This window comes from Tamandua tetradactyla, chromosome 5, assembly GCF_023851605.1.
Source record: "Tamandua tetradactyla isolate mTamTet1 chromosome 5, mTamTet1.pri, whole genome shotgun sequence".
Lineage (NCBI taxonomy): Eukaryota > Metazoa > Chordata > Mammalia > Pilosa > Myrmecophagidae > Tamandua > Tamandua tetradactyla.
In genome coordinates this window covers 96,390,718-96,412,271 of record NC_135331.1, presented here as the reverse complement: position 1 = coordinate 96,412,271, position 21,554 = coordinate 96,390,718, and the positions used below count along the sequence as shown (strand labels likewise).

Here is a 21,554-nt window from a genome sequence, read left to right as displayed (position 1 = left end):
ATATTTTGTTTCTGTTTGAACGTACACTAGACTATGGTGAGGTCTTCTCTGGACACCTCATAGGGAAAAATCCGGGCTCTAGCTCGGCCACCTCATTCCGTTTATCACTGGCATCCCTGAGCAGGGTCACAGGAGATGAAAGAGGATCCAGACAATTTGAACATTCCCCTCCTTCAGAACAGTTAGAGGGAATGAAGTTTGTTCATTTAGCTGGGGGCAGATGAGAAGACTAGCAGAGACTCTTCCTTGCTCTCCTGAAGCTGCACAAGCATTTAATACAGGAGCCCATCTGTTTTGTTAAATTGATAATTTCCTTTAGCAGGAAATAAAGGCTCAGACTGTGTTTCTGACTAGCTACAGAATAAGAAATAGCTTCACTTTTTAAAGACTTTGCTTCTTAAAGTCATTCAGCATGCAACCTAATTTCATTTGCTGGAGTTTGTTTTTCCTTCTCCATTTGCTGCCTAGAAAAGTGTGCTTCATTATTTCCTGCAGAATTGGGGTTTTGTATGTGTGTTGGGGAGAGGGGGCTATGGTTAGGAGGGAGAGCTAGTAACTCAGAATTCTCTAGACCTCAAAAGCAATAAAAAATAAAATAATATTAAATTAAAATAAATGACAAGAACAGGCATCCCAGCGAGTTTTCTGTCTCAAACACTTGATACCACATAGCTATAACCCTAAGGGGCACTGACTTAACCACTCGGTTTCCATTTCACAAGCATGGAGAGAAGAAAATCAGATTCAAAAGAGCCAAGGGCAGCACATCAGCACCACACATACATGGGCAGACTGTTTTTATTTGAGGGAAAAGTTGGCATGCACCAGGTTCCTTTTAGGATGTGACAAACCCTTACTCGGCTTTACATTTTTAAAATCCAAAACCTTTCAAAATGTTTTAACTTGAAGACAGGGCTTTATCGTAAAAATAATTATAAAACAGGATTTCCTGGAATCAAAAGTATTATTTTAGAATTGCCCTTTTGAATATCGATAAGAGAAAAAAAAAAACACAAACTACCATACAACATTAAGATTTTTAATTTAGAAAAGAACAATCGAGCAATTATCAGGGAGAAAAATATGCACATCACCATGCATCTCAATAAGGCTAGCCATTTTTGCAGCTCCTGGTGCCTTCAGCAAGTGGAAATTAACTTACTTGATGTCACACAAAAGGGCCACTCCTCTCAGGATCCAGTGATCGGGGGACAAGACAGTTCTCAAATACACCACGGTGATGAAGGTCAGGTCTGTTCGCCGCGGCTTCTTGTAAATGGGGCACACATACAGCTTGGGGTCCTTGGGTGCTGTGGAGTTAATGGCAAAGATGTGCAACACGGGCAGCTGCGTGAAGAGGACCTTGGGGGTGGATTCTGTGAGCTTTCCATTCCGCCTGTCCCAGGCAGCTCCATCTATGTAGAGTCCATAAATATATACGCCTTCCTGCAAGAGCCAAGCATGCAGGGACAGGGTTTTTTTTTTTAATTAGGCACAGCAAGATGAGCATCCATTACTCTAATAAAGGCTGTCGGTTTGGAAAGAAAACATACACCAGTCTCAAAATGCTACCAAATGAAGAAAGCACCACTGGGTACATTGCATTAGTGAAATATTGAGCCCAATTTTCCCCTGAGGCCTATCATGAGTCTATGAGTACTGCAGAAATGTTCCTGTTATTGGTTATTTGAGCACTGGGTGGCCTGCTTGGCACAATAGACTTAGCCAGTGGTAGCAAATCACCTCTGGCATGAGCTAAAAGTCTCCAAGGGTGAAGGTCTAATTTGGTGTGGGGTGGGACACAGAACAGGATTTGGAGCTGGGTGTCAAACACGGGACCCTAGTCTGTGCTCGGTAAGCTGTGGTTTCACTTGATTTCAGTTATAGGATGAAGTGATATTTGTTGCAGCTGGGCATGGCCAGCAGGAGAGTCAGAGCACCCCCAGAGGACAGGTGTGGTACAGCAGGGGCAGGGAGAGGGAGTTGGTTTCCTCCCTGGTTTCTCTCTTATACACAATAGGGCTTGCCTTGAGGACCTTACTAGTAAATCAGGGGGACAAGACATACACACATGGAAAACAAATTTGTAGAGACATAAATTGACTAGCAGCATATTCTTGTTACAGGGGCTGCCAGGTGGATGAAACCAAGGTTAGGTGAATTCTGAGGTGAAAAGTCATCGTGGACCGTAGCGCTCAGGGTCTTTTGTGGAAGAGAGGGCCTTCAAGCAGGCCTTTAAGGGTTGCTTTCGGAAAGCTAGAGAAGAAAGAGTGGGCATCCCAGGCAGGATGAAAAAAGGCAGGATGGGTGGAAAGGCCCAAGCATTTTATTTAGCAGAGGATTCAATGATTTAAAAATAAGCTAGAGTTTCACTATGGAAGAGTCTCAATGCCAAGTTGAAGAGTTTGAACTTTATCTTGCAGGCAGTGGGGAGCCAAAGAACATGTCTTCAATAAAAAAAGGAAGGCTAAGGGGGAATGACTGGGCAGAAGATGGTGTGACCATTTTTCTACTACTAGTGAAGGTCGAGTAAGGGGAAATAAATGTAGATTATAATAAAAGAGGGTGAGATTAGTTGCAAAGTGTTTTCTATAATTCCTTCATGTGGGCTATCAGTATGAGGACCATTTTTAAAAATTCTGAAATATATACACAAAAGCAATAAATTTCAAAGTACATTGTGACAAGTAGTTATAGAACAGATTTCAGACTTTGGTATGGGTTACAGCTCCACAATTTTAGATTTTTCCTTCTAGCTGCTTCAAGACACTGGGGATTAAAATAAATATCTATATAATTATTCAGAAGTCATGAAGTCATGCTCATTTGTTAAATCCTAACTTCTCTGTTATAACTCCTCCTTCTCCTTTGATCTTTCTCCCACTCTTTAGGCATTTTGTGCTATGCCAATCTAACTTTTTCATATTGGAAAGGGCTGTCAATAAAACGGGATGGGGGATGGAACTAGTTGATGTTCTGGAGAGGCTGGCCCCTCTGAGTTTCAGGATTTATCTGGGCTAGGAATCCATCTGGAGGTTGTAAGTTTCTGGAAAGTAATTATAGTGCATGGACTTTTATAGAAGCTCAAATAGCGCTCTAGTTGTTCTTTAGGGTTGGCAGGGATGGTTTTGGTTGCGGTTTGGCAAACCATGGTAAATAGCAATATCTAGCTGAAGCTTGCATAAGAATAGACTCCAGAATAGCCTCTTGACTGTATTTGAACTCTCTCAGCCTCTGATACCTTATTTTGTTACAAATCTTTTCCCCCATTTGGTCAGAGAGGAAAAGAAACCATATGCCTGTTTTTGGTTCAAAAACAGACATATGGTTTCCCAGTAAAACCACCTGATAGTTCAAAAAAATCAGGACATACAGTTACCCACCATTAACTCTGTATGAAACATTAATTGCACAAACAATGTAACCATGTAGGTAACATCCTAAGGTAAATTGTATCCCTCTTTAGAAGTTTAAAAAATCATAGCAAGAAGGGAATTCAGAAGATGGAAATTATCTGGTTCTGCCCCTTTCTTTTGACAAATGAGGGAATGAAAATGAGAGAAAGGAAAAAGGGGGCTAACATTTATTAAGTTATTAACATTTTATTACGCTAAATTGTGGGGCTGGTCCCAAGCATAAATTAATTCCCACAACCACTTTTAATAATGTTAAGTTATTATCCTTATTTTACAGATGAAGGAGTTAAGGCTCAAAAAAAAGTTAAAGAACTTGCCCAAGTTCATAGATCAGAAAAGTGTCAAAGCAGCGGCTCCAGATGGTGTCTGCTTGTCTGAAGCCCCCCGTCCTTTCCCCTGGCCAGCTGTCCTTCTGCCTAGGGTCCACCAGCTGATGGGGGACAGAACTGGAATGGGTCCCAGGGATACAGACTGCTAGTCCAGTTCAACGCTACTGTCCTCAACACCCTTCAGTTCTGAGAGGATCCCACAGTAGTAGCTGGAGGGGTGTGAAAAATCCTTTTCCGCAGACACAGGCGTAACTTTTAATTATTAAAAATGCAGTCTGTGGAATTCCCAGCTGCCCAGACCTTGTCATTAACCTTCCACTCCAGCAGATGGAGGAGGCTTCGCCATGGAGACCTCTTCATTACAACTGAGGAAACCTTTGACTGAAAAGTTAATGGACTTCACTGAGGCTATCACAGGTCAGAATTAAGTAGGATTTGAACTTTCAGCGCCAGGTCCAGGACTCCCCCTGCCGTGGCCCTGAGCTGCCTACCGCGGGGGGTGACGTGATCTCCTCCTTGGTCTGCCGCAGAACTTCATTGTGGATCGCCACAGTGTCCAGGGCCCAACCTTTGTGGGCGCGGGTCACTTCTTGCCTCATTGCTGTGAGGAAGCCTTAAAAGAAAAAAAAGAGAGAAAGAAAAGATTTGGATGCTTCAGTGCAGTTCATGTTAGAAATGAGAAGGAAGCAATGTTAAGTGAAACTTGCTTCTCAATCGCCAGATACGTGTCCATCCCAAGAGGAGCTTTCCCTTGAGACCAAACCTCAGGGAGGGCATTTCTTTAAGTGTTTTGCTTCTCTTTATCGGAGCCTGTGAGGCTGTCTTCCTTACCAGCTGACAGCAGGAAAGCAGCACCCTTTCTGCCTCTGACAGTGGCCAGGTTTGAAATCTGATGGGATTTCAACTGTTCAAATCCTACAAGGGTTGTAGTCCAGTCCGTGCTCATAGCCTCTAGTTGAAACCACAATAGCGAGGAATAAGACTGGAATTGTGAAATATTCTGAACAGCATTCCAATTAAAACTTGAATCAAACCATTATCAAGTTTCTACTTGCTAAATTGGAATAATTTTATTTAGTCTGAGGAAATAAGGCATAATGCCAAAGTAGAAAACCTGACTTTTAATTTGATCAAAGCAAGCACACCGGAAAGGAAAGCTACAGGTTTTAATGTGCATAATAAAATTATTTTAAGACAATACATGTTTCAGCATACTGCGGCCTTTCTTTAAACTTAATATTTGTGAACTATGCCATTCAATTCAATAAAAGAGGTCATTCTTGGAGAGCAGCGTTTGATGTTACAAACAATAACCCATTTCAATGTGGTCTACAAACGAAAATTTACCTATGACCTACATATTTTGGCCTCTATATTAAAACTGAAAATCATGAGGCTTTCCAGAGAGTAAAATTTTGGAATTTCTGCATCCCTGCTAACTCCTATATTAGTGAGCTCTGAAAACTATTATGCACAAACCAACACTTAAGTGATAATTTTGGGAGGGTTAGAATGGAGGTGGAGGATAAGGAGGAGGAATTGCAAGGCCTAATTACAGGCACTGAAGTAAGATCCCTTGGAGTAGGAAAAAAAGCCACCCTAGCCTGGCTTACTGAGAGAGTTAAGTTGTCCTCCTTCCCAAATCCCACCCTGGTTATTAAATTAGACACTTGGGGAGGCATTCAGTCATTCATTTATTCGTTCATTCATTTGTCAAGTCTCTCTGGAGTGGCCGCCTCATGCCAGGCACTGCTCTGGGTGGGATGGCCACAAAAATGAAAAGGCCATCTGTGGACGCTGCATCCAAGGAGCTCACTCAAGAGGGACTGTGGAGGGAGATAAGACTAATAAACAAGGTATACAGCACAAGTTCATATGTCATTATGAACAAAAGTGTGAACAAAAATAACCACTTAAGGAAATGGCTCAGGGAAGGCTTCACTGAGAGGGTGAAATCCAAAATGACTTTTGAAAGACATGTAAGTATTTACCAGATGGGACAATTCTGGTTAGAAGAACAGAATGTACAATGGCACGGAGGTCTAGGCCAAAGGTGAGCCAACGCTGGTAGGGAAGTTTAGACCAAAGGTAGAGATGTGATTTCCCAGGGTCCTAAATACCTAGTTTCAGAGTTTAGTCTTGATTCTGTGGATGGCGCGAAACCATTGAGTATCTAAAGCAGGCAAATGATCTGGTTTGTATTTGTACCTTATAAAGCTTACTCCATGTGCTCACTAAAGCAGGATTCGGGGTATTAAAGAAGAACCCTCACATTAACCCGAAAGAAAAGTTGGTCAATCAACCAAAGTAACTGGTTGAAGGACTTTTATAGGTGATTTTTATAAAGCTATAATTTCTTGAACCTGAGAGTTTCGTTAAGTATAACGCATTAAGTAATATTAAACTTAAAAAAAGGCCACAGTATGTGGAGCCATATACTGTCTTAAAATAATTGTATTATGTAAATTGCATGATATAAAATATTCAATATCAGTAGCAGAAAACAGTGGAAGTTTGCCTGGCACCAAATGCTGGCTCTCACCACATACACTGTATGAATCAATTGCGCATGTAATTTTGCTGATTAAATATCAGGGATCCTATACTTTAGCAGTAAAACTAACAGTGGGATATATGATCACAGTAATAAAATACAATTCTTCCTTCTAACTCATTCCATGAAAATGTTATTTTCATTATTCATGTTAAATGTGCGTCCATGTTGCTTACTGGAACTGTATTGATAAGAGGAGTATTTGGAATTAAATTGGACTTATTTTCCTGTATTTCAAAATTCATCACTGATCTGTGAATCCGCAAGGTATGAATCCTGGTTCCAACCATCCATCTGCAAAACTTGAAAAACTGAATTTTCTATAATCTTTTAAGGTTCTAACTAAATTGCAAAATCTGACTTGACTTCATATGGCACTCAGAACAATGTCATGTGCACCAGCTGAGGAATGACTTTGATTCTCTCTTATGTAGCATGACTGTTTCAAAGACTTCAGTGAGAGTCAGAGAGCTTGGAAAACCTCTATGCAATTAAAAGACTGCATGACATCTGACAAGGAGGCACCACCTTCAACCTTATCCCTTCTGAGGAATATGCATGATGGTGTCCACTTGACTTAAGAAATAAACCTCCTAATGCTGAGGAAGCACTCTTAGTGTGTTAGCACTTGGAATCCAGAACACACTTATGCTATACCTTGGGCTACTAAGGACAAAAGGACATAAATGCAAAACGTTAGTACAAAGACAGCATCTCATCTCTCAAGGAGCCTGAAATGAGATGAAAGTTGTACAGTGTTAATATTTTTATTGAGCTGTTAGGAAAGGAAAATGTTAAATATATCTGAGGCCTGAGAGTGGAGGGTGAGGGGCTGTTCCAAGGACCACTCCTACTCAGAAAACATAGAGAAGATAAATATTTTTGCGAGTCTTGATAGCTTTATTTTGTCTTCCTAAAAAGAATGTGCTCTTATGGAATTTAAAGACTGGCAAATCCACTGAATTGTTCATTATTGAATTTTAAAATGAATGACAATCTTTCTTGTAGACTGATTTTAAGTCTAATGGAATGAAAATCTGTGTTTTCTGAAGCCTGAATAATTTTAAAAGAAAACTGCTATATTTTTCTTTATAAAAGTTGAAAAGCAGTACTTCTGTTATGGAACCAATTTATTTTTAATAATTCTTAAACTGAATTTCAATCATTAGTGATAGAAATGATTCATACATTCCCACGTTTACTCTGAAATAAGTGAGAAACAAAACAGTCAGGACAAGTCTTCAACAATAATTACCTTCTGTTTTTCATGAGATTTAACCACCCACATGATTAATGGGTGATTTGGCTATTCATGTGACCTAATGAGACGCTTGAAAAAAAATTTTTTGCCCTTCAAATGATACAGCATAATGAATTCTTTAAAAACTTGTCAAGCTTGTTCTTTAAAAAAAAAAAAGTCGCTTTTAAGCTAGGGCTGTACTTTGGAAACTCAAGTCTAAAGTACCATTTATGGCATGTTAAATATTATATTATTAGTAACCCAACATTTCAGAAAACTAATTACTGTTGCTTAGCTTATAAAACCAGTGGGCTTAAAGATGTTGAGCATTTAGGTAGCATTTCATATAAGGTGTTAGGAAAGACCAAAGAAGCAACTAATCAGAAAGGTCGCTCTTCTCAACTTTATAAGGAGTAACTTGGTATTCTGTAATTATGGTCCTATAGCAAAATAGGCAACTTTTCTTCTTTAATAAATGAACTGATCCTTATGTAAAGGGCATTAAGTTGTGCAGTATTTCCTGTCTAATCAGTTATCAAGACTCCCAAAAGTATCTGCAAAGGTGAGGAGAAATGATGTTCCTGACATAAGTTTATAACAGGTAGTTTTTCCCCCAAAGGAGAAACATATGGAGTTCACTGGTAAGTTAAATAAAAGATCAGAAATCATTAAACAAAGACGGTGGTGGTCAACCCGATTGAATAAAAATGCACCGGGCATGCTCCCTGAAGCTTTGCTTAAAGATGCTTTAAGGCAGGGTTCGTAAACTTTGCTGAAAATTAGAATCACCTGGAAAACTGTTAAACCCCGTGATGTCCAGGCCACACCCAAGATCAACTAAACCAGAATCCCTAGGCATTAGTGGTTATTAAGAGCTTCCCCAGGTGATTCTAATATGCACACAGAGAACCATTGCTGTGATAAAAGATATGAAAGACAGGTCAATGACAGCCCACTGGCTCCTTCCCATCAATATTTGAACATGCTCAAGTCTCTCTCATCTATCATCAAAAAAAAGAACTTTTATTGCCACAACTACTCCTTCAACTTGCTTTTCCTTTTCAGAGTCAAATTTCTCAAGACAATGATCAATGTTGTCCATACTCACTCCTTCCTCTCCATTTTCTCATTTCTCACTCACCTTTAAATTTGATTCTCCACCTCTCCATTCACTCCACTAAGACTTCTCTTGTCAGCAACTTCCCTTATTGACAAAGCCATTTGACCAGTCTTGGTTCTATCTTACTTGACCTCTGCAACTACTTATTACCCTCCCCTTCACTTGCTTTGCTTTTTTTTTTCTTTTGCATGGGCAGGCATCGGAAACCGAACTCAGGTCTCCGGCATGGCAGGCATGAGATCTCTGCCATTGAGCCACTGTGGCCCACCTTTTACCTGCTTTCCTCGATACTGTACTCTCCTGGTTTCCCGCTCCCAAGCTGTCTGGACGTGAGCGGACCACTCATGAGAGTTCGGGTGACCTGCAGGACAGTGCACAAACACAGCAGGATCCTGATGACCTGAAGATGGCCAAACTGTGACACTGGTGAGATTCCCAGCAGGATGGCATATCTCATATTGGAAGTTGGAAGTGAGAGATCGGAATTCCACAAAGGGACTTCAGATGAATCAGTCTTAGGTAGAGATGAGTAGCTTCATTTGTAAGAATAGCTGAGGTCATCAATGGAAGAGTACATAGATGGCCAGGGCCAAGGGCAAAGAGGTAGAAGGAAAACTGAGGAAAGGCAAGGGTAGGTTAATGCTATCATTCAAACTCAGGTTGAGGAGACTGGAATCTATTCACCTGATTTCCTCAGATGTTAGGGGCAACTCTCCTGGCAAAAGGTAGCTATAGGGTTGTTGTTACTAGACTATAAGAAATCCCCAAGTCCTTCTAATCCTAAGCTTCTATTAAACCCTGGTGCATTTATCTACCTCAACAAATGCAGGCTTTTATGACTATCCTCAAGGCAAGCATTCAGAAATTGCTGCTATTTGATGATGTTGCACTGAGTACATACATACAGAGAAGAAGTTGTAGATGATTTTTACAGTAAACACAAGATACCAGGACAAAAATGTTCCAGGGTCTTCCTTTAGCAAAATCCCCTCGAACTGAAAATTTTTATCTGTGTTACTGACATGTGTTACCACAGACAGCTAGGGCTTGTCAAGATGCTGAGCAAAAAAAAAAAAAAAAAAACAGAAAAATTAGTGCAATTTTGCATCAAAATGGCATTAAGCTCCAGACTGAGTTAAACGTTTGGAAAATAATGGTGCTGCACAGTTCAGTCTAATATGGAGGTGTGAGACCTGGACAACTCTCAAAGAGCAGGTTCAGCCTCTGCCTCCATTTCCTCAGCAGCACCTGTGAGTCATACCCAACCTCAAACGGGAAAGCATGCCCATCAGTTAGGAGGTTAGGCAGTCAATACCCTGGAAAATCAGGCTCATGACAATTCATATCCTCTGGGTTTAAATATATCCCTGCAAGTAGTGCATGCGCATGCACACACACACACACACATACACACCAGAATTTAAATCATATGTACGTGATACACTGAAAAGGCATACCTGTGGGATAACAAGACCAAAGAAATCCTTTGAGAACCCCCAAAAGCACAACCTTAAAATGTGTACCAATAACTGATGGGAAAATCAATGAAGCATAAAAGTTCTCCTAGGCCCAAGTAATAAGCTGGGAAGTACTAAGAAGCTATATCCGTTGAACAAATAGTGTAGCATCACAGATACAGAGAGCTTGACCATTTTAATAATCAAATCTAATTGCCACACGTTTGAGCTCATCAGCTGTTGCAGAAATGGTTGTGAAGGGGGCTGAAAATACCAGCTTAGCTTCACAGCGGCTGACTCAGACTCTTCAAATATGACTGACAAAATATCAGGCTACTCATCAGGCAAACAAGCAGTGCTACAAACCAGTGTGAGCTCAGACCCTGACCAGGGGACAACTGAGGCATATCACCTATCCTTGGGGTATCATGGACTTCAAAGTCACTTAGGCTGAGGGGCAATTACCAGAGACACAACGGGATATATACAAACAACGCTGGATGTGATATTACATTGTAAGATGATAAAACAAAGGATTATAGGTTAAGAAACCATTTAAACATGTTTATAATCTTTAGATTTGATGATTTTGACTACACATATTTGTGATGAAACTCTGGTCTCCTTGCAAACACTTTTACTCAAATGTTTTTAAATAATTTTTCTGAGCCAAAGAAATACATTATTTCATTGAAGGGGTTTGGTTTAGAAGATATAAAATCCAGGAAATGCATTCATGTTGAGGAACCAATTGTTTCTTTATGTTACATAGTGGCCAGAGAGTCTTCCAATTGGAGAGCACACTGCCTGTGAACATAGATGGAGTTGCTGTAATCATTATGTTTTCCAGATTTGGCCAAGTGATGTGGAACAGAAAGTAATTTGTCCCTCATGTCAAAAGAAGGAGAAAGATGCAGAGAATTAGTGTGCAGGAAAAAATTTACCTCCTTTCTATGCACAGAAAGCAATCATAGATAAGGGTGTGCGTGTGTGTACATGTGTGCTTCTGTGTAAAGAATCGATGCTTGATTAAGTCTGGGGCTTTCCAAGGCATGAAGTGCCATGAGAGAAAGAATCAAAGGCTCTCTTGAAAAAGAGATGAAGAAAAGTTAGAGGATTAATATTATTAACAAGTAAAGGTATATAAGTTAACTGGATGAAATATACATCCACATTTGTATTTCTCTAAATATTTTTCAGTTTATAATGTTTCTTAATAAATTTTAACAATGAAATGTTAGTCCATATTAATGCTTTACTGTTTCAAGTTACATTTTTAGTGGGGGGAAAAGCAATCACTGAAAGAAATGTGTGCTGTGGAGGACAACTTAGTTATCTGGGTTTATGGAAAGCCAGGGATGAATCAACCCCACTCCCTTGATTTCTGAATATCAAAAACATACTAATGGTCCCACATTTTAAAAATAACTAGTCAATACTCCTCTCCTAAACTCCAAACCTGCCAGCATACTTTTCCACCTGGATGCCCTACCAGCATTATCGTGACAAATCCAGTGTTCCTTACCGGTCCTCCCACCTGCCCCCTCCCCATGCTCCCTGTCTGATACCTCACCCTCACTCTAAACCACTGCCTTTCAGTCTTTTCTCAAAGATCCCCCTTTAAATACTCATCAAATCTTGTACCTTCCTCTGTACCTAATTAAGGTTCTATGCTCTTTCCCTTGCACCTGGTAGGATTTTCATTGTTCTGGGCTCCCACATTTCAGTTCACCGTCTATCTGCTCCTGGAATCATCTTCTGATCGGTGGTGACTCCCCATTGCCTTTATGATAAACCCACATTTCCCTGAAAGGCTCTTCATAATCCATCCTCCAAAATACCATCCCAGGCTCATTCTCTACCCCGATCCTGCTTCCTGAGCAATAGCCATGCTGATCTCCTTGTTTCCCTCGTCTTGCTTTTGGCTCATTCCTCTGCCTGGAATGCCCTTTCCTCACTCCCCTGCCTGTACCAACCCTACTCATTGCTTCCTGTCTGAAGCTCTTCCTAAGCCCTGCCTTGGCAGAATTAACCTCTGTCCTCTGCACCAAAATTGCACTTAGTTCGTGCACTGGCGGAGCACCCACCTATCACATCACTTAAAAGTTGCTGATGTGTCTATCTTACCAACCAGGTTATAAGCTCCTTCAGGGCACGTTTTGGGTCTTAAACCTCTCTCTATTGAAAGCATCTAGCAGAGGGCCTGGCAAATGCAAAGTGACTAAACAATCCTTATTAAGTTAAGTGCCATTTCTTTGAGCTACCAAGCCAGGAATTCTTTGGTGACAACTGACTCAAATTGAAAGCTAGTAAGGAGGAAAGAGACTCAGTAAGCAGAGATCTGAGAACCATAATAAGAAATTTCTTCCCAAAATTTGATGGAGATTCTGACATAAAAGTAGATAAAATAAGCTGAGACCTGTCCTTTACAAATCTAAAGTCTACTGACATAACAATATACATAATTTGGTATGTTCATAAAAATCATTTTTTGTGTGTTTTAAATTTAGAAAATTTTAAGGCAGTTGAAAATGCATGAAGTGAAGGAACGTGTATTTACAGAAGATGATTAAATATATACTTTTAAGGTAAACTATTTATTGAAGTATTACACAAAGAAAAGTACACAAGGCATAAATGTACAGTTTGATGAACTTCCATCAAGGGACTATAGCCATGTAACCAGTATCCAGACAAAAGCACGGAGCACTCCCATGCCCCCAGAATGTCTCTCTTCTGGTCACTGCCCCACTCAAGGATCGCCACTGTCTTGGTTTTTAACACCACAGATTCATTTTCCCAATTTTTATACTTTGTATCAGGGAAATCATATAGCATGTAATGTTTTGTCTTTGGATCATTCACTTGACATTATTTTATGAGACTCAACCATATTGCCGAGAGTAACAGAAATTAATTCTCAACTATAAACTCGAATGTGTTTAGATTGTATTACAGATGGAGCTACAAGGCGCTCAACTGTAAGGAATCCTGCATCTTTTCATTTTGGCCAGTTCCTTGAAGTAAAACTATATTCTAATTAGACAAAAAGCTGTGTTTCTGGACCTTATGAACTCTATGGCATCAAACCAGTAACTTTCTCAGTATTTCTAGAATGATGCAACAAATATAGTCAAATCACAAAGAACTCGTTCAGAAAAAAAGGAACTGAGGTGGGGCAAGACTCCCAAAGCTCACTGAATCACATGATCATTTAGCACAAGATCATTTTTTAAATGCAATTTTATTGAGATATATTCATATACCATATAATAATCTAAAGTATACATCAATGGTTCACATTATCATCATATATGTTGTGCATTCATCATTACAATCAATTTTTGAACATTTTTACTCCAAAAGCAATAAAAATAAGAATAAAAATAAAAGTGAAAAAGAACAACCAAAAACATCCCATACCTTCATACCCCCTGTTATTTATTTTTTGTCCTTATTTTCTTACTCATCTGTCCATGAAACCATCTGGATACAGGGGGTTTCAGTCACAAGGTTTCCACTCTCACACAGTCACACAGTAAAAGCTGTATAATAATACATTCATCTTCAAGAACAGCTCAACAGTTTCAGGCATACCCCTCTAGCTACTCACATGATCATTTTTGAAATCAGTCTAATTTCCTGAACTCTAGAAACAATTTCTATTTTTTTGTGTGTGTGTTTTATTTTTATCATTTTCACAAGCATTTAAAAGCTAAGGTTTGACAGAAATTTTACTATTTCATGTATCCTGGTCACACACTGATGGCTTTCTGAAGTAGGTGAAAAGAAGCAGAGAAGGTGTTGTCACCATATTATAGAAGCAATATGGATTGAATTTGTAAAACAAATACACAGGGGTTAGCTGCATTCTCCAACCTTTGAAAACCTATTTCCTGGACCCAGCAAGCCTGTTCCTTCACATTATTTAAGGTGGTACATGCACTTATCATACAGCGCTGCTATACAACTATGCACCTGTTTCAGGTCTGCCCACGCTCCTGTAAATACATACCTTGGGGATTAAAGAAACCTGTCATCCAAAACACGTTAGGTCTCCCTTCAAATATCCAAGTGGAAAACTGAGCATTTCTTTCCAAAAGCTCAGTAAACCAGAAGCCCAGTGTGGATGAATCCCAGGACACTCTTTTCCAGATCTGAGGTATGCGAGCATCATACATGTTGTCCAGGGCATCTCTCAAGTTCTGAAGAAAATAAAGTTATGTGAACAAGAGAAATCAACAAAAAATGGAAACGACTACTGAGATATTAAATGCTCACCTCACTCATAATGATTGTTCCTTCAATAGCCAATTTTAGATCACTCAGGCTTTGGCGAAGTATTGAGATGACTTTTTGCATTCTGTCTATTTCCTGTCTCAGAAATATGTTCATTGAATTAAGATGTCCCATCTTTATCAAACGAGCTTTCACCTAAAACAAAGGATACAATGCAATAAAGGAAACTGTTATTGTCTGTTTCTTCTCTTTGAACGATCTCTCTTTTCTCTATTCTTCTTTCTCTGGATTTATCTCAATTTTGCCTCTACCAGTTCAAATGAACTTTAAAATATCTCTTGCAGAACCAAACCTGCCATTAAATTCTCCATTTTCTGGCTTCAAAAACTACTGTTCAACTAAAATGATTTTCATTTCCTAGTGATTGTACTCCAGTGATAATTGGAAATGTACTTTAAGGGGTTGAAATAAAATGGTACCTTTTTCCCTTTCAAATGATTAAGTACTAAGTGTCAGTTAAATATTCTTTTGCAATCTAACCTTTACAAGCGTACAGTTTGGAAGTCTTTTTTCATAATACTTACAGAGTCATTATTAGAAATGTCACAAAAAGTTAATATAGCTAAAATCTTTACAGAACAGTTAACAATGAATACGATTAGCTGTAGTTTCCTAAGCTCACTATTGTCTTGGCTACGGCTATTAAAGAGAGTCTTTCTAATCTAATCATTGAAAATATTTGACTTTGTGGGAGAGCCATTAAACACCTGTCATTTGTTCCTTTTAGTATATCATTTATTGTCCATTTTGAAGAGATCAATACATAAGCCTCTGGTTGTGGGAGCGATAACATAAAACAATTATTGGAAAATAAGGCAATACATATACAAATTTCAATTTAATGACACTGACCCAAGAAAAGATTAACTACAAATACTGGCAGGAATTCATAAAGAGATTTTAACTTTCTACTGGCCATGATCAAAGAAATGCTTGAATAGGAAGGATAAGCATAGACATATTGAACAGGAGAGAATTTAGTGATATATCAGTCTAAAGAATCACCAGAAAGCCAGTAAACTATAGGACTCTCTGTCCATTTTTAGTTATAGAACATTAGAGTTGACCAGGTCTCAAAGTCATCTGTACCACCCTCCTCACTTACAGAACAGGTCTTCTGCATGGCAAAGTTTCATGTTCAGCAATGGGCACGGCACTTCTGCTTTACTGAGCTGGGCCACTTCTACTGGGTGAATGTTAAGGGGCAGGAACATATTCAAAGGGAAGGAGTGATAAATACTGAACAGTCTGAAGAGGAATACCTGTCCAGGTGAAGCAAGTAACATTTAAATCATCACCAAACATGCTTTTGGAGGTCCCTCACCCAGTTCACCATAGCAATCTCCAGGTATTCACTTAAATTCCTGATTCTGGAACTTATATTTTGCAGCCTCATTCTCATCTCCATTCTGAGCTCTTCAACCTCCAGTGGTTGAATAGCATATACATCATTCCCTTTAAATCATGACTACTCACTGGAAATTCACACTTAAGAAAAGAATTATGGTAATACTTTGGCAACCTCACAAGTAGGAAATTATGCCCATGTCAAATCAATAGCTTAGGTACATTTTACTATGCTAACAGCCCCCAACAATTTGCTTAGCCTTGACTAGGCTTTTAAAAGAGAAACTTTACTTGCAGAGTAGAGACATACTTAGGAAAAACTCAGACCCTAAAAATTGTAATTTTAGTACTGATTTTAAGTATGATTACTGTTCCAATCTGTAATCTGATTTCCAAATCAAAATTATCTTTTTCTTAATAAAATTAAAGATTTGCCACAGTCTCTTATAGGCTTTTAATTATGTTTCTTGGACAAGGTAGTTTTTTCTCCAGTAATGTATCTCTATTTTTACTATGGAAGTCAACAGTGTAATTATATGTCAAGTTATAAAATTCACTGTACAGCCACATTTTCAAAAAATAGATATTTCTATTTCTATATGATAAAGGACACTAAAAAGGATGTGATCTTGAAACTGCAAGCAGCTTTAGATGTCTCAGTACAAACTTCCTTCCATATAGGAATCTATTTGTTGATATCACTGAACTCAGTTTCTGCTAGAATATGCCAGAACAGAGATCTTGGTGAAGTAGCCATGGCCACATCTAGACAGCTCAAATTCTCACAAGCTCTTGAAACCTTCCTAGTAATACCAGCCCTGCAGTCTAGTTTTGTCCTCTGAAGTCGTACAGAGTAAGTTTAATCTCATTTTCACATGCCGGTTTTAAAAATCTTTGAAGGGATGTATCACATCTCATTTAAAGATATATATCCCCCCTAAGTGCAACTATCTCTAACAAGAAACTATTGATTTCACTATCTTCTTGATTTCAATATCTTCTTGGTACCCATCTACACAATGGAAACAAATACTGTTTAAGAGGCAAGAACGCATTTCTATTGTTGTGGACCCACTGCATGCTGAAACTGATTAGATCATAGGTTGTAGAATCAGACCACCTTGTGTTGTGTTCAAATCCTTGCTCTACCACTTCTTAGCTTGATTTTTGCTGTGATTGACTTGAGGACTAAACGACATATGTGTGTAAAGCACTTAGCACAGTGCTAAGTATGTAATGAATGTGCAAAAACCCCAGCTACTATCCCAATAGTACCCCACACTACTTTACTATAAGTATGGTATTTGAAAGCTTCAGATTGGTGATCAGTGCTTCTAAACAATATCCCCATTAATTGTCTTACCCTATTTGGTTAATTGCAGAAGTGATTAAAAACCAATTTAGTAAACAGGTAATCTATTTCTAATCAAAACATTCTGAGACTCTTAATACCAAATCACTGATGCTACAGTTTTTCTGCCTTAAAGATTTTTTAATTTTTAGCACAGCATAAGGCATAGTAGAAAGCTGGTATGTAATTGGTTCAATCTCGAAGCTTTTATTGGTAAAAAAATTAATTTGTGAAGGAATTTAAAAAGGATAGAAACAGGAAAGCATTGTGGGAAGTAACTTTTCACTGATGTTTTTAACTTTTGAGGAATAGCTAGGTTACATGAACAATAAAAGACACAGTTTAGTGATATAATTGGATAAAATTTACTATGCAGGTAATCTACCACATTTTTAAAAAGAGGTAGATTTTTGTTTTTTATGGTAATCAGGTTTATGTAGTCAAATGTACAAATAAATGATTAGATTAACATTTAATTTACCCAGCCAAATTCTGTACATCTATGATCAACTCTAAGAAAGGAGGAGCAGGAGCGCCACCTGATGTGCCCTCAAGGAACCCCAGGTCTCAAATGAAGACTCTCCCTGCTCCAGCTGCAGGTGGGAGGCATCTGGCCTGGATGGCCCAGGGCTCCCAGCTGTCAAGTCATTTTTTCCCAGTAGGATAGGGTGGAAACAGGAACATAGTTATACCTGAATTAGAACACACAGCCTCTCTCTCTTTCATTGGACAGCTAAACTGGATTCAGTCCAACTTAGAACACGGGTGAAATTCTGACTATCAGTTGAGAGGGACAGAGGCTGAGAACAGGAGAGAGGAGGCCTGACTGGCCAGAGGACATGGCCCTGTCATCTTTACATGATGGAGGAGGCCACACTGGAGAAGTTCTCAAAAGAACTTTCAAAACATCTAGAAACGTTACCACAATTAAAGCCTCATTCAGATCAGCAGTTCTCAAAGTGTGGATGGGGGTCCCTGAGATCCTTTCAGGGGGTCTACAAGGCTAAAACATTTCTCAAAGTAATACTAAGAGATTATTTGACTTTTTTATTCTCACTCTCTCATTAGTGTAAAGTGGGGTTTTCCAAGGGCTACATGACATGTGATATCACTACAGACTGAATGCAGAAGAACTATGAGAATTCAGGTTATTTCTATTAAGACAGATATTAAAGAGATTTGAAAAAAACATTTTAAAATGCCACTCTTCTCAATCAATATTTTGGTTTTGAAAAATGTACTTATTTTTAAATAAAAAATGCTATTTAGTTAACATGCGGTTATGAGTTTATTGCTGTTATTTAAAAACAAATAAATTTAGATTTCCCTGTTTTTACAGTAAATTTCAATAAATATAACTAACATAAACAAAAGCTATTTGGTTGTATAAATATAAGAGAGTTCTTACATGACCTGGAACAAACGTATATCACTATTACAAGGTGTTAATAATCTGGTATTATGTGGGAAAATAATACAATTAATATAAACTAAGGTCTATACTTAACAGCAATATTGTAATCTTTCATTAATTGTAACAAAAGCACTATACCAAAGCTTAATGTCAAAAACAGGCAGTGGATTATTTTTTCTTTGGAAGAAATGAGAATGCTCTCCTAGTGACTGCATACCCACGTGATTACACCAACAGCCATCGACTGTACACTTACAGATTGTATGTGAATAAACTGTTCTTAAAAAAGCTATTTTTAAAAAATCCAGGGGTCCTGGATCATTTTGTAAAGGGGTTCTGAGATACAAAATTTGAGAAAACCTGATTTAAATTAAACAAACACCAGGAACAGTCAAGAAGTAGAAAATTATTTCCACCCATAAGAGGGAGTGAATTCGTTTAAGTGGTTTGCTTTCCTACTATTTGGCTGAGCAGACTCAGAGAATGAAAAGTATGGGGAGCGACAGACAAAAACGAGGTAAGTTTACCAAATGGAGAGGACAGGCTTGGGTAAGAGAGGTGGAGAGAGGTTTCCAGCCTAGATGGTTGAGATGTCTGGGCGTCTGAAGACAGAAGAATGCAAAGACAGGAGAAGGGTACAGAAAAGGTGACTGAAAGAGAAAGTGGAGTAGAAAGGGAGTGAAGAAAGGCTATCAAGCTGAAAAGGAAAGGGGATAGGACTGGAATACCCTGTCTCAGAATTGTGCTCAGCCTTGTGGGACACATGACAGCCCTGTACACCAGGGGGAAAGACGCAGGGCTTACTTCATGAGGAATATAATCAGGAGGCAGTTTGCTTAGCATGTCTTCAGATAATCTATAAACAATGGCTTCCCGAGTCTCTCCCACTCCACCTCCGCTCTCTTTGGGTTGAATATTGGTAATCGTTTCAAGAACAGCAGAAGAAGTGTTACTCTGATACCTGATAAAAAGAATGAACTATTCAGCATTGTGAAAGGAAAAGCACCTTCAGAAATAATTATCAAAATGAAAATGAACCGTTAGAATTACCTAAATCAAAAAAATCCAAACAAAAGGAAACTTTACCATCAACCTGTAGGAATAAAACAAACACACAAAGAAACCTCTAGAGGTCAATCCTACTGTCTTCTAAGAGGGCATCAAAGAATGTTCTAGAAATGAAAAGGTCTCTCTTCAGGGAGATTCCACAAATGTCCCTGGTATTGCAAATCAGTGCTTTAAAACCTTGGTTGTGAAGTCCTTCCCTGTAGCTAAACACCTCATGCTGAACAACGAGTGCGTCTTTTATTCTTCTCCTCCTATGGACTGGTCATAATTGTACCATAATTGTACCAACTGGTTAGATCAAAGAATACCACCCACTTATCTTCACCAAAGAACATATTAAGATTTCTTTGGTCTTTTCTGCTTTATTTCCTCATTTTCCCACTTGTTTGATGATTTCAAGGTACTCTACTGGCATCCATCTTCTCTACCTGTCCAAAGGCAGACACCCATCTTTAAAATCCATTTATTCACTAAAGATTTAATGAACGCATGTCTACTATATGCCAGGCATTGTGCTAAGTGTGCTAAGTTGCTATGACATGGTGGGGAACAGGACATAGTGACATGGCCCTACAGTGCCCCGTTCTCTAGTAGAGGACATGAACATTCGACAATACCATTGTAATAAGTGCAATGGAGGGAAAGAACAGGATGCTGTAAGACAGTATAGTTTCTCTCACTCTCGCTTTCTTGGGTCGGCCAGATGTTCTGATACGCACAGACTTAGTCTCTGTCCCTGAGATGATGGGCAGACCAGGTTTCTGGATACCTTGTGATGTGTGTGCAATGTGTGCTTATCTATTGGGAAGGTCTCTCTTCTTCTTCTTTGCATAGGCAGGCACCAAGAGTTGAACCCATGTCTCTGACATGGCAGGCGAGAACTCTGCCTGCAGAGCCACCATGGCCTGTACACTGGGAAGGTCTCTCTTTAAATGATACATAAGCTGAGATCTGAAGGATAAGCAAGCCAGACAGGTAAAGTGGAGTGAGGTGGGAGGCTAAGAAAAGAATTTTAGATGAGAGATAAGGCCTAGGGGTTAGAAGAATTTCATTGCATTTGAGAAACAGAGACAAGGCTGGGGGGTTGGAGCCAGTGAGCTGGGAGGACAGATGAGGAGGGAGACAAGGGCAGGGAAATGAATGAGCAGCCACTGAAGACTTCCTAAACAGGGGTGTGATATGATTAGATTTAAATCTTTCTGTCTTTTCTGAACTCTTACCCATCATAAAATTTATTTGGGGGGTTACTGCTACATTTACAAATTTTGTCTCTTACCCAGATGTCAACCACATTCCCATTTCCTTTTACAGGTGTTAGAAGCAAATCTAAATGGAATTTAACAGTTGCTTGAAATTAGTGATTTGTTTTTCTGTTTGAGCTCCTTGAAAGAAAATAGGCCATTGTAGTACGGGAACATACATCAACATTTTAAATGTGCATAACTTTAATCTGGCAATTCTATATCTAAGAATTCATCCTAAAGAAATAATCAGGCATTTCTGACAGTATGGTGCAATTGCTACCCTGAACAACCTTCCTGAAAATGCTGGATAATATAAAGGAAAACATATTTTTAAAATACATTTCTGAACTGGTAAGAAACTAAGATGTCTTTGGGGTCAAATAAAACATAGAGTGAAAGCTGGAAGTCAGATTTTACCCTGGGAGCATCAATTAACCCCTGGTGTTCTTGAGTTTCTATTTGGATGGTGTACAGGCACAATGAGATAGGCAGTAAGTCCTTCTATCTACTTTAGGAAGTCTAATTGGAAACTCTGCATAAACCTGGGATTCCACAGAAAAACAAACCTCTGTATAAGGATAGACTAGAAAGAACCATTTGTCAGAAAGGGATGATAAACTGTTCTATCTAGCTTGGCACTGGATGGTGAAAAAGTCTCTTCTGAGAATTCCTAATTCACTAGGTTTGTGACATTAATTACATTCTTTCATATGAC

At 38.9% G+C, this 21,554-nt stretch overlaps 1 protein-coding gene across 6 annotated transcripts in view; it reads right to left on the bottom strand.

The window, feature by feature from the left end:
- Positions 1-1,018: 1,018 nt before the first annotated feature.
- Positions 1,019-21,554, bottom strand: part of DNAH8 (dynein axonemal heavy chain 8) — a 453,252-nt gene continuing 432,716 nt past the window's right edge. For all 6 annotated transcript variants that reach the window (XM_077161688.1, XM_077161686.1, XM_077161689.1 and 3 more), the window contains 5 exons: positions 19,332-19,488; positions 14,398-14,550; positions 14,132-14,321; positions 4,237-4,358; positions 1,019-1,446 (listed from right to left, as the gene is read on the bottom strand). In XM_077161688.1, the coding sequence (XP_077017803.1) occupies positions 1,159-1,446; positions 4,237-4,358; positions 14,132-14,321; positions 14,398-14,550; positions 19,332-19,488 (910 nt within the window). In that variant the 3' untranslated portion in view covers positions 1,019-1,158. The remainder of the gene's footprint in view (positions 1,447-4,236; positions 4,359-14,131; positions 14,322-14,397; positions 14,551-19,331; positions 19,489-21,554) is intronic.